At 50.8% G+C, this 18,838-nt stretch overlaps 1 protein-coding gene across 1 annotated transcript; it reads left to right on the top strand.

The window, feature by feature from the left end:
* Nucleotides 1-1,498: 1,498 nt before the first annotated feature.
* Nucleotides 1,499-6,975, top strand: GINS3 (GINS complex subunit 3). Its single transcript, XM_027734020.2, has 3 exons — nucleotides 1,499-1,733; nucleotides 2,262-2,495; nucleotides 5,115-6,975. Exons 1-3 carry the CDS (start codon nucleotides 1,560-1,562, stop codon nucleotides 5,343-5,345), a joined length of 639 nt encoding a protein of 212 aa, XP_027589821.2. The 5' UTR covers nucleotides 1,499-1,559; the 3' UTR covers nucleotides 5,346-6,975.
* The last annotated feature ends 11,863 nt before the right edge of the window (nucleotides 6,976-18,838 follow it).

Below are 18,838 nucleotides of genomic sequence, written 5' to 3'. Positions count from 1 at the left end.
TACAGAAAGAGTAATGTTTTCAGCATATATAGCTTAGGGAATAGCAAGAAAACTTTAAAGTGTTGAAAAATGAAATAATTTTGAAGCAACAAAACAAGGACAAAGAAAAGAAAAAAGCACAAGGTCATGTTCTAATACGAAGTAAAATTCAGATGAGAATGGAGGATAACCACATCTTTTTATCCTTTTACAACCAAACCCAGAATTTAGCACGGGGTATTTGATTCTGCCATCCAAATGTGACTTGATTATTTACTTTGCAGCACTAAAATAAATTACTTTGGGATGTAGCCTCTCCTTGAAATCCAAGGTATGCACAGCTCATTAGTACTGCCTTCTGCCTGCTCAGCACAGCCACATCCCTCAGCCTGATCATGTGCTCTGCAAGACCCGTGTCCTTAGTTGCCAAGGGGAAAATTGGGCATAACCAACCCCCCGGGCAGCATTTGCTTGGCTTTCCGTGGGCTCACTGGTGGATTCACATGAATGGAGGTGTCCCTGCACCTTCCACTAGCCCAGGTTGCTCCAAGCCCTGTCCAACCTGGCCTTGGACACTTCCAGGGATGGGGCGGCCACGGCTTCTCTGGGTAACCTGTGCCAGGGCCTCACCACCCTCACAGGGAAGAATTTCTTCCTCATACCCAGTCCCATCCTTTCCTCTGTCAGTGTGAAGCCATTCCCCCTTGTCCTGCCCGGATGCACCTCCAAGACCCCATTTTCCTGGAGCTCTGTGGCACAGCAGGTTGGTGTGTGGAGGATGGATGTGCCCGCCTGCAGCGGGGCAGCCACCATGGTGCTGAGCGGGGGGATGCCAGGACACGGTGCTGTGTGGATCCACACCTCCAGCTCCATTCCCAATCCAATCCCTCTTCCTTGTCAGATTTTCCCCCATTCCTGGTCCTGGCCCTAATCCAGTCTGATTTTTCCTCCATTCAGGATCCCACCCCCAGTCGTGTCTGAGTTTCCCCCCATTCCCAACCCTGGCCTCGATCCAGTCTGGGCTTCCCCCCATTCCAGATTCCAACCTCAGTCATGTCTGGCTTTCCCTGATTCTGGATTCCAGCCCCAATTCAGGCTGGGTTTCCCCCATTCATGATTCCATCCCGAATCCAGTCCAGGTTTTCCCCCATTCCTGATCACACCCCCCGCTCCAGTCCGTGTTTCCCCCATCAGAGCTTCCAGCCTAAATCCAGTCCTGGTTTTCCCCCATTCCCGATACCAGCCCTGATCCGGGCCGGGTTTCCCCCCTTAGAGATACTAGCCCTGATCCAGCCTGTGTTTCTTCCCATTCATGATTCCAGTCCCAATCCAGGCCGAGTTTCCCCCCATTCTGGATCTCAGACCCGATCCCGTCCGGGTTTTCCCCATTAGAGATTCCAGCGGCGATCCAGTCCTTGTTTCCCCCCATTCCCGATCCCGGCGCGCTCCAGGCCGGGTTTCGCGCATTGCCGGTGCCGCGCATGCGCAGTGCGGGCGGCGGGCGGTGCCGGGCGGGCTGCGCGGGAGCCCCGAGCCGGCGGGTCCCGCTCCCGGTGCCGCTCCCGGTGCCGCTCCGGGCCATGTCCGAGGCGTATTTCCCGGTGGGCCCCGGGCTGGGGCTAGAGGAGAATTTCCTGTCGCTGGACGACATCCTGATGTCGCAGGAGAAGCTGCCGGGGCGCGCCGAGAGCGCTCTGCCGCGCCTGGCCCTGGCGCTGGGGCAGGGGGCCGGCAGCGCCGAGTCCGTCCCGGAGGTAACGGGGGACGGGGACGGGGACAAGAACAGCCCCCGGGGGGATACGGGACTGCCCCGGGGCCGCCGCCTCGCCCCCACCTCGTGTCCCACCCCCCAGTGGTCACCGCAATGAAATCGATTCTTCTCGCTGCTTTTTTAAAAGTTATTTTTACTTTTATCGTATGCACTTTGTATGTTTGGGGTTTTTTTTATTTGTTTTGTTTTTGTTTTTGTTTGTTTTGGTTTGTTTGTTTGTTTTTGTTTTGTTTGGTTTTGATTTTTATTCTTTTTCCCTTCTGGTGTTTAATAATCTGACAATTTTTAGGCTGTAGAGCATCGATAAAAAACCCCACTTACCGAGTCTTGCAGTAATAACGCCCCTACAGCGTGTCTGGTTTGTGCTGCGGTCACAGCAGGCTGTCCCGAAAAGAAAACTGTGTTTCTGTAATGCTGGATCTTCATTAAGGAAGTACATCGTCTGTCTTCGGGGCTGCTTAATGTGTATTTTCATGGAAAGCACAACTTTTGGTTTCTCTCATTCCTCCAGGGATCGAAGCTGGAAATCCCATTGTGGCTTGCTAAAGGGCTGCATGACAGCAAAAGGAGAATCATTTCGGTGGAACTGCCAAAGATCTACAAGGAAGCCTGGAGGACAGTGTTCAGTGCTGATGCCAATGTGGTTGATCTGCATAAAATGGGGCCCTACTACTATGGATTTGGCTCACAGCTCCTGAATTTTGACAATCCAGAGAATCCTGAGATAGCTCAGAGTATCCTGCAGGCAAGTATCTGAACTAGGGCTCGAAATCTGGTTTTGCATTTTTCTGTCTTCCTGTTTTTCCCAGCTGCTCAGCAGTCTTCAGGAAAAATATCCTGGTTTTATCCAGATGATTTCTGGACTGATTATGAATTTCTAGATCAAGCTGTAGGATGACCCTCTTGGCTACTGCTGGAAGCTTCAAGTGTGCATCCAGGAGCGTAACTTTAGCCTAGAGTTTCCACACTGTCAATATGGTGTTTCAAAAAGTGTTATAAAACAGGAGTAGATGAGATGTAAGGTCATTTAATTGTGCCTGCGCTGCAAGGCAGAATGAATTCACTCACTGTTTCAGTTTTTCTACCCTGTTTTTAAAACTGTGTAACAATGAGACCTCACACTGCTCTGGGCAATCTGTTTCAGTGCTTCTTCACCCTAATCATAGCAGGTTTGCTCTGATGTCTAAACCAAAGCTCCTTCACAGCAATACAAAGCTCTGTTCTGTTTGTCTTGCACAAAGTAAATGCTGAGGACAGAGTATTCTCTTCCTTCCTGCAGCAGTCCCAGTTCATTTGATATCTGTCTGTGGGTCGTGTTTTCTAATCTCTGATTGTCCTTATGTCTGGGATCTTTCCAGTGGATCTGCATCCGCTCTGCCGTGCCCTGAACAGCACAGTCTCGTGCTCAGGACTTGTGCTGATGAAAACAAAAGGATTCCTTTGTGAACTTTTTAGGCTGTGATGCTCATTGTTCATCGTGGTGCAGTATCTTGTTTGTCACGATGCAGTGACTGCTCTGTGGTTGGTCTGCAGCCCACAGTGAGATGGTACAGGTTTCATACACAGACAACTGTTTCTCTTCCTGACTTTGTACAATTCCCTATTTCTGCCTTAATGCAAAACCTTATGTTAGTCCTGGGTGAATTACATCCTATTGTTTTTACACTTTTCTAATTTGTCAGGATCGTTATGAATTAGAGTTCTGCTCCACAGCATGCCTGCAGTCACTCCTCCTCCTTCTCCTGCATGTTATTTGCTGATTTAATAAGCACAACTTCTATTCCTTTAGTAAGCTTATTAATTAACAACTCAAACAGTACTTGGTTCCAGACAGACCCCCGTGGAACTCCACTCAGTGTGTTCTTCCCTCCTGACAGGAGCTATGGGTGATGGTTGTCTTTCCCAACCATCTATGGGGTGGCCTGGCTAAATCTTCCAAGAACACTCCATGACAGATACCCCTCCACTGTTTTCCTCCCTGTGCAAGGCCTGGCATCCTTCCACAACAGGAACCAAGGCTGGTCCCTCGGAGTTTGTTCTTGGCAAGTCCACATTGGCTGTTACTCTTTTATTCTCTTGCAGAAGTTTATGTATAGTCTGCTCGTTCCATTATGTTTCCAGCAATTGATACTGAGGGATTTATAATTCCCTGGCTCTTCCTTCCTCCCTTTCCATCTCCCCTTTTCTCTTTTGAAAGATAGATTCCGTCTTTGCCAGCTTCCGGACTTCAGTGCTCCCTGAGCTTTTAACCATAACCACTAACAGCTCTGACATCTCTTCAGCCAGGTCTCTAAGTGGGCTGGGGATGATTGCTGTTGCATTTTTTTTTTTTCATTCTCTGTACTTTACATTAAGGCTGATGCAGAGAGGCTTTAAAATGCTGCTGTTTTCTTGGAGCTGTCCACTGAAAACGTGCTTTGTGCACTGAGGAGGTGACCACGCCTTTCCTTGTCTTTTCTCCTTCTGCTAATGGACATTTTAGGGAAAAAAAACCCCACAGTAGAACTCATTACTTATTGGCAGAAAAATCAAAGCACACAAGGTTTTTGCTTTGTTAAAAGCAAACAGGAGGGGAGTTTTGCTGACTTGAAAAATGAACAAACTGAAAAAAACAAACCCTCTCTGAAATATTGAGGAACAATAAATGCAAAGTATAACTGTTTGGTGACACAGTCAGAGCTATTAATTTATATTTCTCCTATAAGTTCTGATGATTCTAAAATCAGCTTCTGAAATAACACAGCACAGTTTTCAAAGAGTTTTGACCCTTTCTTTTTTCACTCCCAAAAGTAAAGACAGAGAGGGAAGTAAAAATCCTTAAATATGTCTTGTTGCTTAGCTTTTGAAGATGATATTTATAAGTCGTAGAATGGGGGGGGTTTGACTTTTGTAACAGCTAAGTGTTTTTCTAGCATAATTTTTCTAGCATACTGAAAAAAACCCACTTTTCAGTAGCGTTTTGGCTGAACTGCCAAGTTGTTCACAAGTCGCAGCCTGTACGTTCCTGCAGCAGATGCTGTGGCATGAGATTCGTTCCACCCGCTCTAAAGCAACAGTTGCTTGTGAAGTGAGATGGAGTGGATTGTGTGTTGTGCCCTGTGGTCTCCTGGAGCCTGAAGCAGCCAAAATCTAATTCTGTGTTTGCTTCCCATCCAGTATATCAGGCACCTGCTCTCCCAGCTCAGGCACGGCGTGGTTTTGTCTTTGTATCCAAGGTTAATAAGTGCTGGTTGCAGACCGTGGGCTGGTTGTGAACTGGAGCCTGAACCTTTGGCCTTTCAGTCTTGAAAGCTCGGGCCTGCAGCATTTGAGCTGAGGGGGCCTCTGTGTCAGCTGTCAGTAACTGTGTTTTATCACCTTTCAGACGTTCATCAGCCGTTTCCGTCGCATCATGGACTCCTCTCAGAACGCCTACAACGAGGACACGTCGGCGCTGGTGGCCCGGCTGGATGAGTTGGAACGAGCTTTGTTTCAGGTTGGCCAGAAAGGGCTGAATGATTTCCAGTGCTGGGAAAAGGGACAGGCTTCTCAAATCACAGCTTCCAGTCTGGTCCAGAACTATGGGAAGAGAAAGTTCACGGAAGTGGATGGTTAAAAGCCTGAAGAACATGAAGCTACAGTGGGCGACACGGAGAGATTTGCAGCCTGTCTGTCACAGCAAAGTGAATCAATTTGGGGAGGGGCAGGCTCCCTGTCCATTAATGGGAATTCTCTGTAACATCTTTGGATTGGACTAGTGCAAATTTTAAAGGCAGAGGGCAAGGGCATAAAAAATAGATCACATGACATCACTGAAGAGCTTTACAGCTTACTCATTGCACTCCTGAGGATTTGCAGATAAAGTGTTTGCTAGGTGGCTGAAAGGCTATGAGAGGATTTTCTAAAAGGGTAATTAATATTTATTATTCTTCCAAACTGATGTTTACAATACCAGATCTGGAAGAAAGTGTAATTTATGTATCTTGTCTTGCCCTTCCCCTTCCAACCTCCTGGAACCAGCTGTTGATTTTTTGAACAGCTGTTTCCAGGTTCCCTGTTCTTTGGAGAGCCCCAGTGATGTGGAAAAAAATGCAGTGCAAGCAGCATTAATTTTTTTTTTCATTTCTTACACACTGTGGTGGAGCAGGTACTCTTTGTGAGGCAGGAATGTTTTGCTTTGCTGACTTCTGTACACAGTGCCCTGGAGAAAAATACCTCCTCAAACCCACATAACAAGTGGTAGCACAGGTCTCATGTGCTGCCTTGTCCTCTCTCTCCCTTTTTGACTCTTGTGACCTTGGTGCTGCACAGGGTAGAGAATGTTCCTGTTTGATGCCAGTGGCTTTTGTGATGGATGTGTCTCTGTGAGGGGTATTTTAGAGGAGACAGCAGAAGGCAAGAAAATGGAAATTCTCCCCCATTATCAACCTCTGAGCTATCTGTTTTCCCATGAGAAATTCTTTTGATTACTAAGTTTGGTTAGTAGAAGGGACAGAGCAAATGAACTGAGTTTCCTTCCTTTTGATCCATCTAAATGATCCTAGCAAAATGACCCTATTAAGTGTAATCCTTGCCAGTAAAAGTGACTGGATTTGGAACTTGCTAAACAGCACAGTGGTGGATGCCCTTAAACCTAGATCATCTGAAGTCCCACTGGATTGCAGACGGAAAACAGATGGTTATCTCCATAGGACTTGGTTCCTGCAGTCATCAGAATGGTTGTCCTTTGGAAGCAGGTATGAGACATCTTATGGGTGCTTCTAAGCCTCTGTAGAAGGTGGACCTTGCAGAATATCTAAGTGGAGGAGCCAGATCCTGATGAAACTGAGCACTTCCTCTTCTGTGGGAGTTACTGGGAGGTGACACCAAGATCCAGATCTCTGAGGAGTTGTTACTGGACTTGCAGATGCACCTGGATATCGGATGCTTCAAACAAGTACAGAGGGTGTGTGGCTGTTCCTTGGCCAGAGAAGTTCAAGCTCAGCCTGTGGAGGTGGTGAGAGGGGACAGTGTTCTGGCTTCACAAACATCTTGGTGACTCCACCTCAGCTGCAGGAGGCCAGCTGTCCTGCCACAGGAGACTGGAAACTGTGCCTGACAAAAGTATTTTAAGTATGTGGCAGGGTCAAATGCTGCTGCACTTAATGACTTAATGGCACATAATAGCTTATGCATTTTCATGAAGCTTTTGTCTGTTGTCCATTTCTGAATTTTTATGCTGAATAAATAGTTTGTAAGGAAATGCTCGTAGTGTGAAAAGTCTGTTGCTAATCGTCCTGCAGCAGAAAAATCAAATTGAAAAGTCCAGGTCTTTTATAAAGTGTGGCCATGACACATAATGCAATCCTGCTTCTATCATCCCTCTGCTCTTACAGGTAGTGCAGTGGGGAGCTACATTTGTGCAGTCATGTGAGGGTAGAAGTAATTCCTGTCTGAGTTATCCCATGTGGGTACTGGCTCCTTGCTCAGGTTGTGGGAGAGACTATGCCAGCCAATCAATATGCTATTGATTTCATAAATTGCATTTTTAGGAACACAAGATGGACTGAGATGACTCCATGTTACCTCGACTTTGTTGCAGAGTGGTGGGTGGGAGGTGGGAATTGGCTGTCTCTGGATCCATACGTGGCTGTGCACTGTGGAATAGACTTCATGTACCATGTCAGAGCTGTGCTCAGTGCTGCAAGGGAGGCAAGTGTAAGTCCATCTGTGACAAGAAGCTTTTTTCAATTGGTTTCACATTAACTTCTTGTAAAACTCTCAGCTCCTCTCGTTTATCTCCTCTGTGTGTTTTTCTCAAGCCAGAGTGGCAGCCGTGGAGGGCTGATCCCAGTTAAATACAAAGAGCTCTGCAACCAGCACACACACACACACAATTTCTCACCTATCTAAATTACCTTTTCACAAAACATTCATGTTTCTTCCTTTATCTCCTTTGCTCTACACAACTTCTTAGTTTGTCCCCTGGCATTGGTTTATTTTCGGTCAGAGAATGGAGAGGTTGATTGCTCCTGCCAGCCTGGGAGCCATGGGTGGTGTCATTTGGACCAGCAGCAACCAGGAGGAGCAGCAGGAAGAAATGTTCTGAGAACTGACATACTGTAACACAACATATTATTTTTATGAGAGGCACAGTGGTGGCACCCAGCTGAATTAGGAGCACAAGCCTTTTTGATCTTTATCAGTGATTTCCTACCCATTTTTTGGTAACCAGACTTTACAAAAGCTTCATTCAATATTTTAGTGGAACCAGTTACTTAGCAGAGATGTGATGTAATTCAGTAGAGGCAGTGTGAATTCACAGTGTGAATGCTTTCTTCGCACAGAGCTGCCTCTGTCCCCAGATGTGCCTTTTATAAAACACATTGTCCAGGAACACAGCACATGGCACAGGAGTTGATGATTTTTTAAATAAACCTAGCTATTCATCTAGCACTGCCTCTGCCTGGCAGGAGGCAACCCAAAGCTGTTCCTTGCCTCAGTTTCTTGGCAAGTGAAGGTAACACTCCCTTGTTGAGAGTGTTTTGTCCTCTGGTTTGTAGGCAGTGCTACAGCAAATATGCCAACCAGATTTCCACTGCTCTGCTGCATCTGCCAGAGCTCAGATGCCTACTTGATAAGTGCTTGTCAGAGCTAAAAGATTCCCCACCTCAAATCATTCTGGTTTCCTTGGTCAGTCCCATTAAACCCTTACTGCTAAGCTTCTTCAAGGCTGCCACATATCTGATAACTTATAAGTGCTCTTCCCGCTCTCTGCTCTTCTCCCCTGCCCTGCAGGGTGGCCAAGTGGGCAGTGCTCAGCCCACAGTTCTGTTTTCCTGATTGTGCCTGCACAGCAGTGCATTTCCTAGAGCTGATGGAGCCTGAGCACAAAATCCTGAGCAGAACTGTCGGGACTTTGGGCAAAAACTGGTGCAAGGATAACAGACTGGTCTGGTTTCATCCTGTCACACGAATGAGTGATGGGGGAAGGCCGTGTGTGCTCCAACTTAGGTCTGATAGTTTTGCTTTGCAGGACTGGCTTTGGGAGCTGAACTCTAGTGGGTGTAACCTGCTGTGATTTGTGCTGATGAAGCAATCTAATTCAAGTCTGAGCTTAAGCCATTGGCTTTGTGCAGGTCCCACCACAACTGCTTTTGGCTGTAGGTAATGAGAACCCTATTAGGCCTGTGAGATTAAACTAGGTGCCTAAAGTGCCTTTTCTGTTGCATCTGCCAGGCAAAAACACAGGTCAAGTGAGATTCAAAGCAGAGTTTAAGTTGTGCTGCCTTGTCCTAGATTTGAGCATACAAGAAGAGTGGATGTCATGGTTGGCAATGAAAACGAAGCATTACTGCTTGCTGCAGAAAGAGGGAAGTGGGGAGAAAGCTGGCGAGAAAGAGTAGCTAGGGAAGGAGATGGACAGACACTTGGCTGTGCCACTTCAGCTGGTGTGAGATGTGCTGAGCATGCACTGTCCTGGGGACTACCTGAGAGAGGGCAGGACTTGCCTCGTGCTGGAGCAGTCAGTGCTCCAAGGGGCCCTATAGCACTCTGGTGAGCTGTGGAGGTCTTAACACCCTGGCTTCTGCTGTTCTTTCTTTCACAAAGTACTGCTTGCTTCTTCCTCATCTGGAAAGCCCGGGAAGCAGTGTTAGGATTGACTGTGTGTGCGCTTAAAGGCTGTGATTCAGAGAGATCAGAAAGGCAAGAGACCAGCAGGTTGTTCTCTGTCTGTTGAGCCCAGTGCTCAACACATACTACCCAGAAATTCAGAGCCCTTCTGCCAGGGACAAATTTACTGTCCTGTGGGCCCTGGCCATGGTGGATGGAGATGTGCTCTGCCTTTGGCTTTTCCCGTTTCTACATTCTTGATGACTTTACTGGGACAATGACAGACAGGGAAAAGAAGTAAAGCTGCATCTGCCCTCTTTTCCCCACCACTTGTTGGAGGGAGCTGTCCTGGGTGCCAAGGAGAAAGAAAAGCAGCCTTGGAGAAGTCGCCACCCACAATATCCCTGGAAGCACCTGGCCATAGGAGCAGTGTGCCTGGGGAGGCAGGCAGCTGCATGGAGCAAGGCAGGGAATGTCAGCCACAGCAGTCCCTTTGGGTCTGCTTGGGCAGGAGATGAGAGGGGAGAAGATGGGAAGCAGGGGAGGAAGGGAGAGGGGTAGGCTCTCAGGGGGCAGGTCAGTAGTATTCAGTGCAGTTCCCCAGCATTTGAAGCCATTCTCCAGCGCCTTCACTTACCATTGTAAACAGTGTAACATCTCAGGAGATAAACTGCAGGTTAGAGGAGAGGAGGAGGCAGGAGCTGGAGAGAGTGAAAAAGAACCCAGAGGGGGCTTTAGACAAGGACTGAAAAGAAGGGAAGAGGAGACAGTGAGCTCCCACCTCCCCTGGGCACTGTTTCCATTGAGTGTGCTTGGTTGGGTTTGCTTCACAGAGGAAATTGCTTGGGGGAGCCTCTTCCCTGAGGGCTGGCCAGGCTTCCCTGTGCAGGCTCCGAGCTCGCTGGGATCCTGCCAGAGCCGACCCCAGGCTGCTGCTCCCGGGGGGCTGCTCCCAGGGGAGCAGAGCAGCACAGGAACAGTGGCTGCCCCCGGACCACTCCTCGGCTGGTGTGGAAGATTACAAGGGGTGGCACAGCCCCAAAAAGCCAAGGCATTTGTTCTGATTTTCGAAACACTTCATTAATGTCATTGACAATACCAGCAGGTTCCTGAGATTAGCATGCTTCTATTTTTGAAGAGTTATTCCTCGTGGCAGGCTGCCATGCAGTGCCAGTGGCCTTAGTATCCTTTCTGTCTGGATTGGCAGGACACAGCGGTCTGTTGCCTTTTGTTAGCCTTTATGAGGACTTGCAGCTCTTTGCAGTGCTCCCCCACACCTTGGGGAAAATGTACCTTCTTCGGGTTTCTCGGCTAAACCTGTGCAAGGCAGAAATCCCTTGTGTTTTAGGACGGAAGCCACTTTTCCTCTGCTGGGTTGAGGCAAGGCATGGGCAGCAGCTGGGCTGAGCAGGGTTTGGGGTGTGAGGAGCATGTAGGGACAGAGATGGGGTTTGCAGAGTGCAGTGTGTTCCACCTCAGGGTGCTCCCTGGTTGGGCCTGGGTCTGGGTGCAGAGTTCCAGGCACGGCGTCTCAGGGGAGCAGCACATTGTGCTGAGGCAGCAGGTGAGGGATGGGGCTGCCTTGGTGCACGTTCCTGGGCAGGGCCACATCTGCAGCACTGCATCCTGCTGGGTCAGGATGTGGCATTCAGGATGCTGAAGTCACGGGGAAAGCAGCTGGCATTCCCTGAGAGAAGGGGAGGTTCCTCTGCTCATCAGCTCAGCCCCCTTGGAAATATGAACCATGGAACCTGCTTCTCTCCATCTCTAGCTGGAAGGTGTAGGAGTGCAGCAGCACCCCAGGACCATTTCATACTGCTGTTCTCTTCTTAGTGTGTCTTTAATGCCTGATGTGGTATCAGAACTATGCTGGAGTCATGGCACTCAAATGCTCTGCATGCTGCTCTTGTCTCTGTTTCAGGCTCAAGTTCCTCTTGACAGCTACTCATTAAAACCATGTTACCTTCAATTAGCCTAAGAAATGGAGGAGGGACCTATAGGGTGAAAACTGCTTTAAAGCTTGGAAACTGTCTTCAGTTTATGCTGGCATCCTGTAAAATCAGTGAAAAACAGCTTTACTCTAAGAAATACCAGTTTTCCTGCAGCTGAGCTTGAGAAACTGCAAGACAGTCCCAGGCTTACTCCCCTCAGATTTCTCTGTGCCTAGGAATAGGTAAGGAGATGTCTCCTGAGAGTCATGATGGTGCTGTTCCATCTCTGTTGTGATGTTGTGATACCAAAAAATGTGACAAAAAACAAATGGAGGTTGAAAACTCCTCTCTCAGCTTGTGTGGCTTATAAGACTGAACTTGTCTCTAGCTGTCCTGTTGGTCCTTTGAGGGCCCTGGGTTCTCCCTAGGGAAGGCAGAAGCACAAGGAGGATTGTGACAAACCCTTTCAAACATTTGCTGGACATAAAAGACAGTTTTTTCCCCTGACTTCAGACCAAGAAACTGTGAAATGCTTGGGATGCAATGTGGCTTTTTTTTTTTTTTTCTCAGGCATTAGGGCAAAAGTGGAGTGAGGAGTTGACCACAGGAGGACATCATCCTGTGACTGGGGGGCTTGGCAGCTGTGCACTTGGGAGGAAGCAGTAAAGCAGATGCAGTCATCAAGTGCCATCAAAGCAGTCCTCAAATGTGCCTGTTTCTCTTGCTGTGGGATCATCTTCAGCAGGGTGGGTGTATCTTAGCACACAGACTCCCATCACAGCAAGGACTTAAGATGAGTTTCTTCCCTTCACCTCTCTTACAAATATGAAATTCCTGGGTTTTGGGTGTTTAATTGACCCCTGGGGGAGTGGGAGCTGGTGGATCCTGCAGCCTCTTTCCTAACTGCTCTTTGTGCCCATGGGTGGCTGAATGGCCACTTTTACTGTTGGGGCAGCTCTGCATCAGGGGTCAGGGAGTGGAGGGCTCCTGGGCATGGCAGGGGAGCCATGCACAGCCCCTGGGCACTGTTAACAAAGTCACTGGTGGGAGTCACCCTTTGCAAAGACTTTCAGAGAAAAGTCTTCCCCTCAGCTGTGCTGGTGGAGACCCAAGGAGTGCTGATGGAGTGGAGCCAAGCCTCTACTGTACTGCCCATGAATTTGGGCTGGCTCCAGTGAGACCAGCTGTGTTACCCCAGATTTGCACCAAATCAGCAGGGTTCATTGCAGTCATGGTGGACTTACTAAGCCTGGAGGCTGAGCTGTGATTTTTCCTTTCAGTTTGGGCTCTCAGGTGCACAAATGCAGCTCTAGCTGCCTGGCTGTGAGCCTGTCCCTGCTGATGCAGGCAGAATGGGGTGAGCAGATCGTGGCCTCTCTGGATGGTCAGGCCTCCCCTGATGAGCACTGCTCTGGATTCACACCAGCATCCTCCAAGCGAGCCCTCCCTGGGCATGCAGTGGCATTTAACTGAGCAATACCACCCTCCTGGGGCTCCCCTGCATCCTGGCTGACCAGGCTGTGCCCAGCACCCTGGAGCTTCAGCTGAGTCAACAGGGCAGGACAGCACAGGAAAAGGAAAATCACTACGAATCAGGCCTTGGGAACAGCATCTGCTTCATAGCAGAGACCGATTTAATCTCCTGAGCAATCGCCTCAATTGTAGAATCAGCAGGATGCTAATTAATTGAGAGGCACTCAGCAACAGCCACTGAGATCCCTCCTGGCTTTAAGTGGAACCCTTTTGGGTTTGGCAGTTGTGGCTGGCTGCTCTCCTAGCGAGAGGGTCTGCCCTGGGGCCAAAGCCCTGTGTGGGGTGTCTGACACCAGTCACCCCGCTGCTGCCCATCCCTCTCTGCTGGCTCTGCCCGGGGCTGGGGTGTCCCCACACCAGTGAGATGATGCCACAGCCATATGATCCATGGAACCCCTCACCCTGCCTCTCCCTGGCCCCTTCAGCCTGGAGCCAGCCCCCTCACCTCCTCCCTGAAAGCCCACAAGCCGATTAAGCCCAGCATGTTAATTGGCTGTGACAGCTCATTTCGTTATCCTGCACTCAGTTATTGATGGGGTGCGTGTGATCAGATTCACAGCAAAGGTCAGTGCCAGGCTGGGTCAGAGGCCCCTGTCTGGTCCAGCCCAGCATGTGGGATGGGACTTGAGAAGCCCTGCCAGGAGCAGCTGTAAATCAGTAGTAGGGTCACACAGGCAGCAGCAACATCAAGGGTGATTTTACCCCGGGGATGTGCAACCCCCTGACTTGGGAGAACCTGGAGGGTGGAAGGGAAGTGGGTCTGGATGGGTATCTGGCACCCACTGGTGCAACCCACCCTTTCCAGGGCTGTTTGACACAAGGATTGGATGTAAAACCCCCGAGCTCTCCCTAAACCAGCTTGGCGACTTCATCTTAGTTTTGTCTTGTGCTTCTCCTACAAGGGCCAGGGATAAAAAGGGAAGGAGGGTACAAGCTGCCAGGGAGTTTGATGGAGGCTCTCCAGAGAGGAGCAATTGTTGAGTGAAAAAGCAATGAGAGACTGTGAAGAAAAATTAGTGGGTTTTGGTTAAAAGCTCCAAGATCCTGGCTGGGGCACTCAAAACATACTGAACGTGCCTTTCCAAGGAGCTGGAGAGCTGAGAGAGGAAAGTTTATGGTTGTCCTGTGAGCCAGGAGCTGTGGGAGGAAGAGATGAAGACCTGCTTCTGGTGGAGAGGGCTGTGTTGCAAAGGGTTAAAGTGCCATCCTGGGACAGTGGTGACATGCCTTTAGCCAGCCCTCAGCCTCTCTCCCAGCATCTGCCAGCTCCGTGGCCCAAATGCAGTGCAATGGGAGAGTGCATTAGTGAGAAGTGGGATGAAATCATTAGGATTGATGGATCCCCCCAGAGCCAGAGGTATTGATCAGCTGAGGGCCAAGGAGAAGGTCAGGGGTGGAGCTGGTGGGGTGCAGGCAAGGGGAGCTGGGTGGCTGCTCCTGTGAAAAGGCTTTTGGGACCAGCAAGGAGGAAAGACTTCAGGTGGCTGCTCGGGCCCCTCCAGACACCTTCTTCTGCCTGGGCAAGGACTGTCTGTGCTGGAACCCTTCCTATGTGTACTGGTCTGCCCTGCTGCATCCCCTCCTGACCCAGGCACCCCCGGAAAACCCCTGATGCTCCAGACTCCTGTGACCTGAGGAAGCCCCCAGCCCTCCAGTCCTCCTCCCACACCCAAGCACAGGGAATTCATTCCCCCTCTGGTTTTGCCCAAGGCTTTGCTGTCCCTCCTCTGTGACAGACCTTCCTTGGCTCTGCCACCCACTCCAGAAGCTGGGACAAGGCCCCTGCCTGGCTTTAGTTTGGATGTGCTGATGAGGTCCTGGGAGTCTGGGCAGCACAAATGGAGCAGGCTTTGCTTGCCTGGATCAATCTCTGCCTGCAGAAGCACAGGAGGGCCAAAGCCACCCAGGGCTTCTGTGACCATCTGCAAGACTCCCTGAGAGACCCCCTCAGGGACATCTGTGTCCAGCCAGGCAGAGGTTTGAACTAGAGCAGCTTTTTTTCATGGGCAGCCTGCAGGCAATGGGCTGCAGCTTGAGCACAGAGGGGAGAACCCAGATCCAGCCTTGTGCAGGGATCAGCAGCATTTTGCTATCTCAGTGGGAGGGTTGCTGAGGTCACCTGTGCTTGCTTCTTATCTTTCCAGTATTAGAAGACAAATATAATCTGCTTTAAAAAATCTCCTTGGCCAGCCTGAGCGCCTCCACACTCCTGGGAAAGTGATATGTGTTCCGAGACCCAAGTGCCCTCAGCTGCTGCCACGTCCTGGTCTCAGCATGAGGTGACTTTGGTATGTGCTTGTGGGACTCCCTGGTACCCAGGCAAGAGTGTGACCCCCTCCCCAACTTCTGGTCACGCTGCACTTAACCAGCCAGTGGAGCTGCAGCCCATGCACGCCTGTCCCCTGTGTCCCCAAAACACAGTTGGAGACTGGGGAACTGTGGAAACTCTGAGAACAGTTGAGACTTCCCAATCCATCACCCTGCCCTTAAACCATCACAGCAGTTTGCAGCCAGAGAAGTCAGCCCTTGGAAAGGGCATTATCCCGTTCTCCAGAGGAAGGAAAGGGTGGGCAACTTTGCTCCATTGTGACAGGTGCTGTGCAATTGAAAATGCTGATTAATGCTGCCTTTGAGAACGTGCCAGCCTCTGGCCTCTGAAGAGAGAGACCCTGCTGTCACTGCTCTGTCTCACGCCTATCAACTTGCTAAACACACACATGCCGTCGCTCTGAGCCCCGGGCTCGGCTCTGCTGACAGGTATTTATTTAAAGCCTGGCTTGGCTCTGAAATGCAGCCGTGACAAAAGCAGCACAGCCCGACCAGGCACTGCTGCTGCTCCTGTGGCTGGGAGGAGGCAGGAAGGGAGGGAGGGGGCTGCTCCAGAGAGATGGGCAGGAGGTTGTCCCGTGGGCCCAAAGGCAGCCCAGAAAGTCACAGAGGGGCTGCGGGTGTGCTCTGGGGAATGGGAATGGGACCTCCAGAAGAGGTGTCTCCTGTTGGTGGGTGGCTCTCCAGACCCACAAAGGGAACACCTAAGCTGAGATCAGAGTTGAGCAGCTTCATCACTGAGAGAAGGAGTTTAAGTCAGTGCAGTGCTGCACACATGCTGTGGGCACATTGTGCTCCAGGGCCAGGCACCTTCCTCTGTAAATCAACTTTGCTCTGACGTGCTTGGCTGATCAGTGCAGCTGATGGACCCAGACCTTCAATTCCAGACAGAGGTGCCTGTGCAGAGGCAGCTTTGGAAACAGCTGACTGTGAAGTCCCCAGGGCTGCCTTGTTCCTGGCCCGAGTGCAGCTGAGCCATGGGAATTTTTCTTGGCTGGTTGTTGGGCTTTTTTTTTTTCTTCTGGCTTTTGGACAAAATCATCCCATTGCCCTGAGGCAGAGGGGTTGTGAGCACAGGGAAGAACGGGGTTTGGAGGAGCAGCCATCCTGCAGAACTGCTGGGAGGCTCAAGTAGCGAAAAGGGGGGGACTCAGGGTTTAAATGAACAGAGAAACTTGAATGGGGCCCAGCCCTATTAGAGGGACACAGGAGAACATCTCGTTAGGGCAGAGCCCGCAGCCAGGATGGAAAATTACTGGTAGCCCAGTGTTTGGAGGGCAGGAGGCAGCCAGGGGGGACTGGCAGCTCGCCAGCCCCAGCACATGCTTTGTGGGGCATACAGGGCACAGCTCTGCCCTGCACCAGGTCACGGAGGCCGTGCTCCCTGTCCTGGGCTCGCAGGCTGCATTGCAGGGAGACAATGCTGAGCTCCCTGCAGGATTGTACCTTCCCAGGCAGCTTCAGTGGAATGTGTGGTGTCAGGCTGTGGAGTAGCAGGGCTGGCTCCTGTCTGCCCCTGTCCCTGCCCACAGCCTGAGCCCTGAGCTCACACACAGGCAGTGCCACGGTGCAGCCTCCCCTTGTCCTGCATGAAGCCCAGCAGTTCTGGGGGGACCAACATGTCCTGGGACCAATCTGGGAGCTCCGGGCAGGGTTTGAGGTGTCTCTTTTGAGGTGCCCAAAGTCCAGTTGCCCCGCTGTCATTCTGACTGATTATTTTGGGGCCAGCAAACTGTGGGCCTTTTGCTACCTTGCAGATGGAAAGCTGGGGCAGACTGTGCCTGCCCTAGGGGTGGGATGCCCATCCTAGGTGGGATGCAGGAGGGGCCCCATCACCAACAGCTGGTACTCCAGCACTGCTGGCTTCAGCCCAAGCCAGCCTGGTAGCTCCATCACTATGGCCATGGCTCCAGCCTGTGATCCCATGCCCATGGAGCAGCTCTAATTAGCAGAAACCTCTTCCTCAGCACAAGCACCTCCCCACAGCCACCAGAGTCACACCAGCGCACTGCTGTTTTCTGGGAGATGGCTCCTGGGCGTTTTTGGAAATAAGTCCTTGGGATATATCTCACCAACTGCTAATTCTCCTTGTTTCTCCCTCTTTTGAGCAGCTTGACTGAAACAGCCCATCAAAGGTCCGGAGCTGAGCAAGGCAGAACCAGAAGCCACGTGCTCCAAACAATGTGTTTATTTAAGGGCAACAATAAAAACATCACATTCACGCACAACTGAGGCTAAATTTAGCTCTGACTCCACTGCAAATCGTCACTGGGCTGTGTGTGCCTCGGGGAGGAACCGAATCCCCGTGAAACCCTTCGATACAGGCCATTGATTGCACTGATCCCCTGCACAGCCAACATGGGCAGCCAGCACAGCTGCCCCAGGCTGCTTCTCCTCCTGCCCCCAAATTAGTCCTGTGTGCGGCACAGGATGCAGCCTGGGGCTGTCAGATGTGTGTCAAACCCTGGCCTGTCTCAGGGCTTGGATTCAGACCTCTGCTTCCCTTGCTGGTCACGTCTGTGGTCCCTGTCTGCTGCTGGCAGCTGTGTGCTCTGTCCATCACCAGCTTTCTCCACAGGATGGGTCCTTGTGGCACTGCCAGCGCTGGGTGCCACTGTGGGGAGGGTAGCTGAGGGGTGCAGAGGTACCTGCAGTGGGGTTAGGCGTCCCAACTCACTTCTGCCAGGTCAAGACAGCACTGTGCTTCTTGCAGCAGGAGCTTTGAGGAGGAATGGGATCATCCTGGAACATTTTTGTTAGAGTTTCACGGACTTTTCCTTCTTTTTCATAAAATCTCTCCAGGTTTCTTCCGGAGTCCTGCCACCTCCCTCTTGCCATCGATGGCATCAATGGGTTCAGCAGTTCTGGCCCCTCTGCCTCATCACTTGCAGGCGTGACTGGTGAGGAGGAGATAAATCCCAAGCATGAAAAATGGTTTATTCCCATAGAGATCCCTGGCAACTGAAAGAGAGGGAGGTTTAAATTCGCCCAATGCCAGGAAGATCTGAATCCAACCATATCTCATCCCTGACCAGTTCAGAGGAAACGCCTTGGCTGCTGGACCCACAGAAGAGAGTGGAAGGCAGCCCTGGATGCAGGGAAGATCTGGCCCCATTTAAGTGCTGGGGGCTGGGCTGGCTCCTAGTTGAGGGATTAAAGGGTCCCTGTGGTCCCTGACATCACGGGCTTTTCCTCCCCTTGAGGTGAGAGGGCGAACGCAGCCTGGATGCAGAGCTCCCGGTGACTCAGCGGGAGAGGTTGAAATCAGCTGAAAACTGGTCGCCATCCAAAAAGCCTGGGACAAGCTGTTAAAACGGATGTACTGGGGATGGAGATGAATGTCTGCATGGGCAGACCTTCCTCCAGCCCCTCAGCAGCTGTTTGTAGGATGAGCTGCCCGTGGCCACTCTCTCAAGTGGGCACAAGGTGCCCAGCAGTGAAAGGTGCCCCAAAGCAGAGGGGTTTGTTGCCACCGTGGCTGAGGAGTGATGAGGCTGAGGTCTGATTCAACCCAGATGCTGAGGAACCAGGCACACTGAGGGGAGGTGATGGGGTCCTCAGCAGTTCCCCATGGGGTTGTTTTAGGAAGGGCCAGTTTTGGATGGCATGTCCTGTGCAGTTTCCTCAGGCAACTTGGGAGTGGAGGCTGTTACATCCCTAACTGTGGGGAAAAAAATGAATTAACTTGATACCAAAGAGGAATAGTGGCAGAATGGGTCTGCCC

The sequence above is a fragment of the Pipra filicauda genome, unplaced genomic scaffold (assembly GCF_003945595.2).
Source record: "Pipra filicauda isolate LSUMZ 115617 unplaced genomic scaffold, ASM394559v2 scaffold289_size944018_pilon, whole genome shotgun sequence".
Taxonomy (NCBI): Eukaryota; Metazoa; Chordata; class Aves; order Passeriformes; family Pipridae; genus Pipra; species Pipra filicauda.
Note: the sequence above shows the minus strand (reverse complement) of the source record. Positions and strands in the feature narration are given on the sequence as shown.

Bases quoted from the DNA above. Each gene is read 5' to 3' on its own strand.
- GINS3 (XM_027734020.2), top strand. From the start codon at position 1,560: ATGTCCGAGGCGTATTTCCCGGTGGGCCCCGGGCTGGGGCTAGAGGAG. The intron at 1,734-2,261 runs GTAACGGGGGAC...TCATTCCTCCAG, and splicing joins GCGCCGAGTCCGTCCCGGAG to GGATCGAAGCTGGAAATCCC. The intron at 2,496-5,114 runs GCAAGTATCTGA...ATCACCTTTCAG, and splicing joins TAGCTCAGAGTATCCTGCAG to ACGTTCATCAGCCGTTTCCG.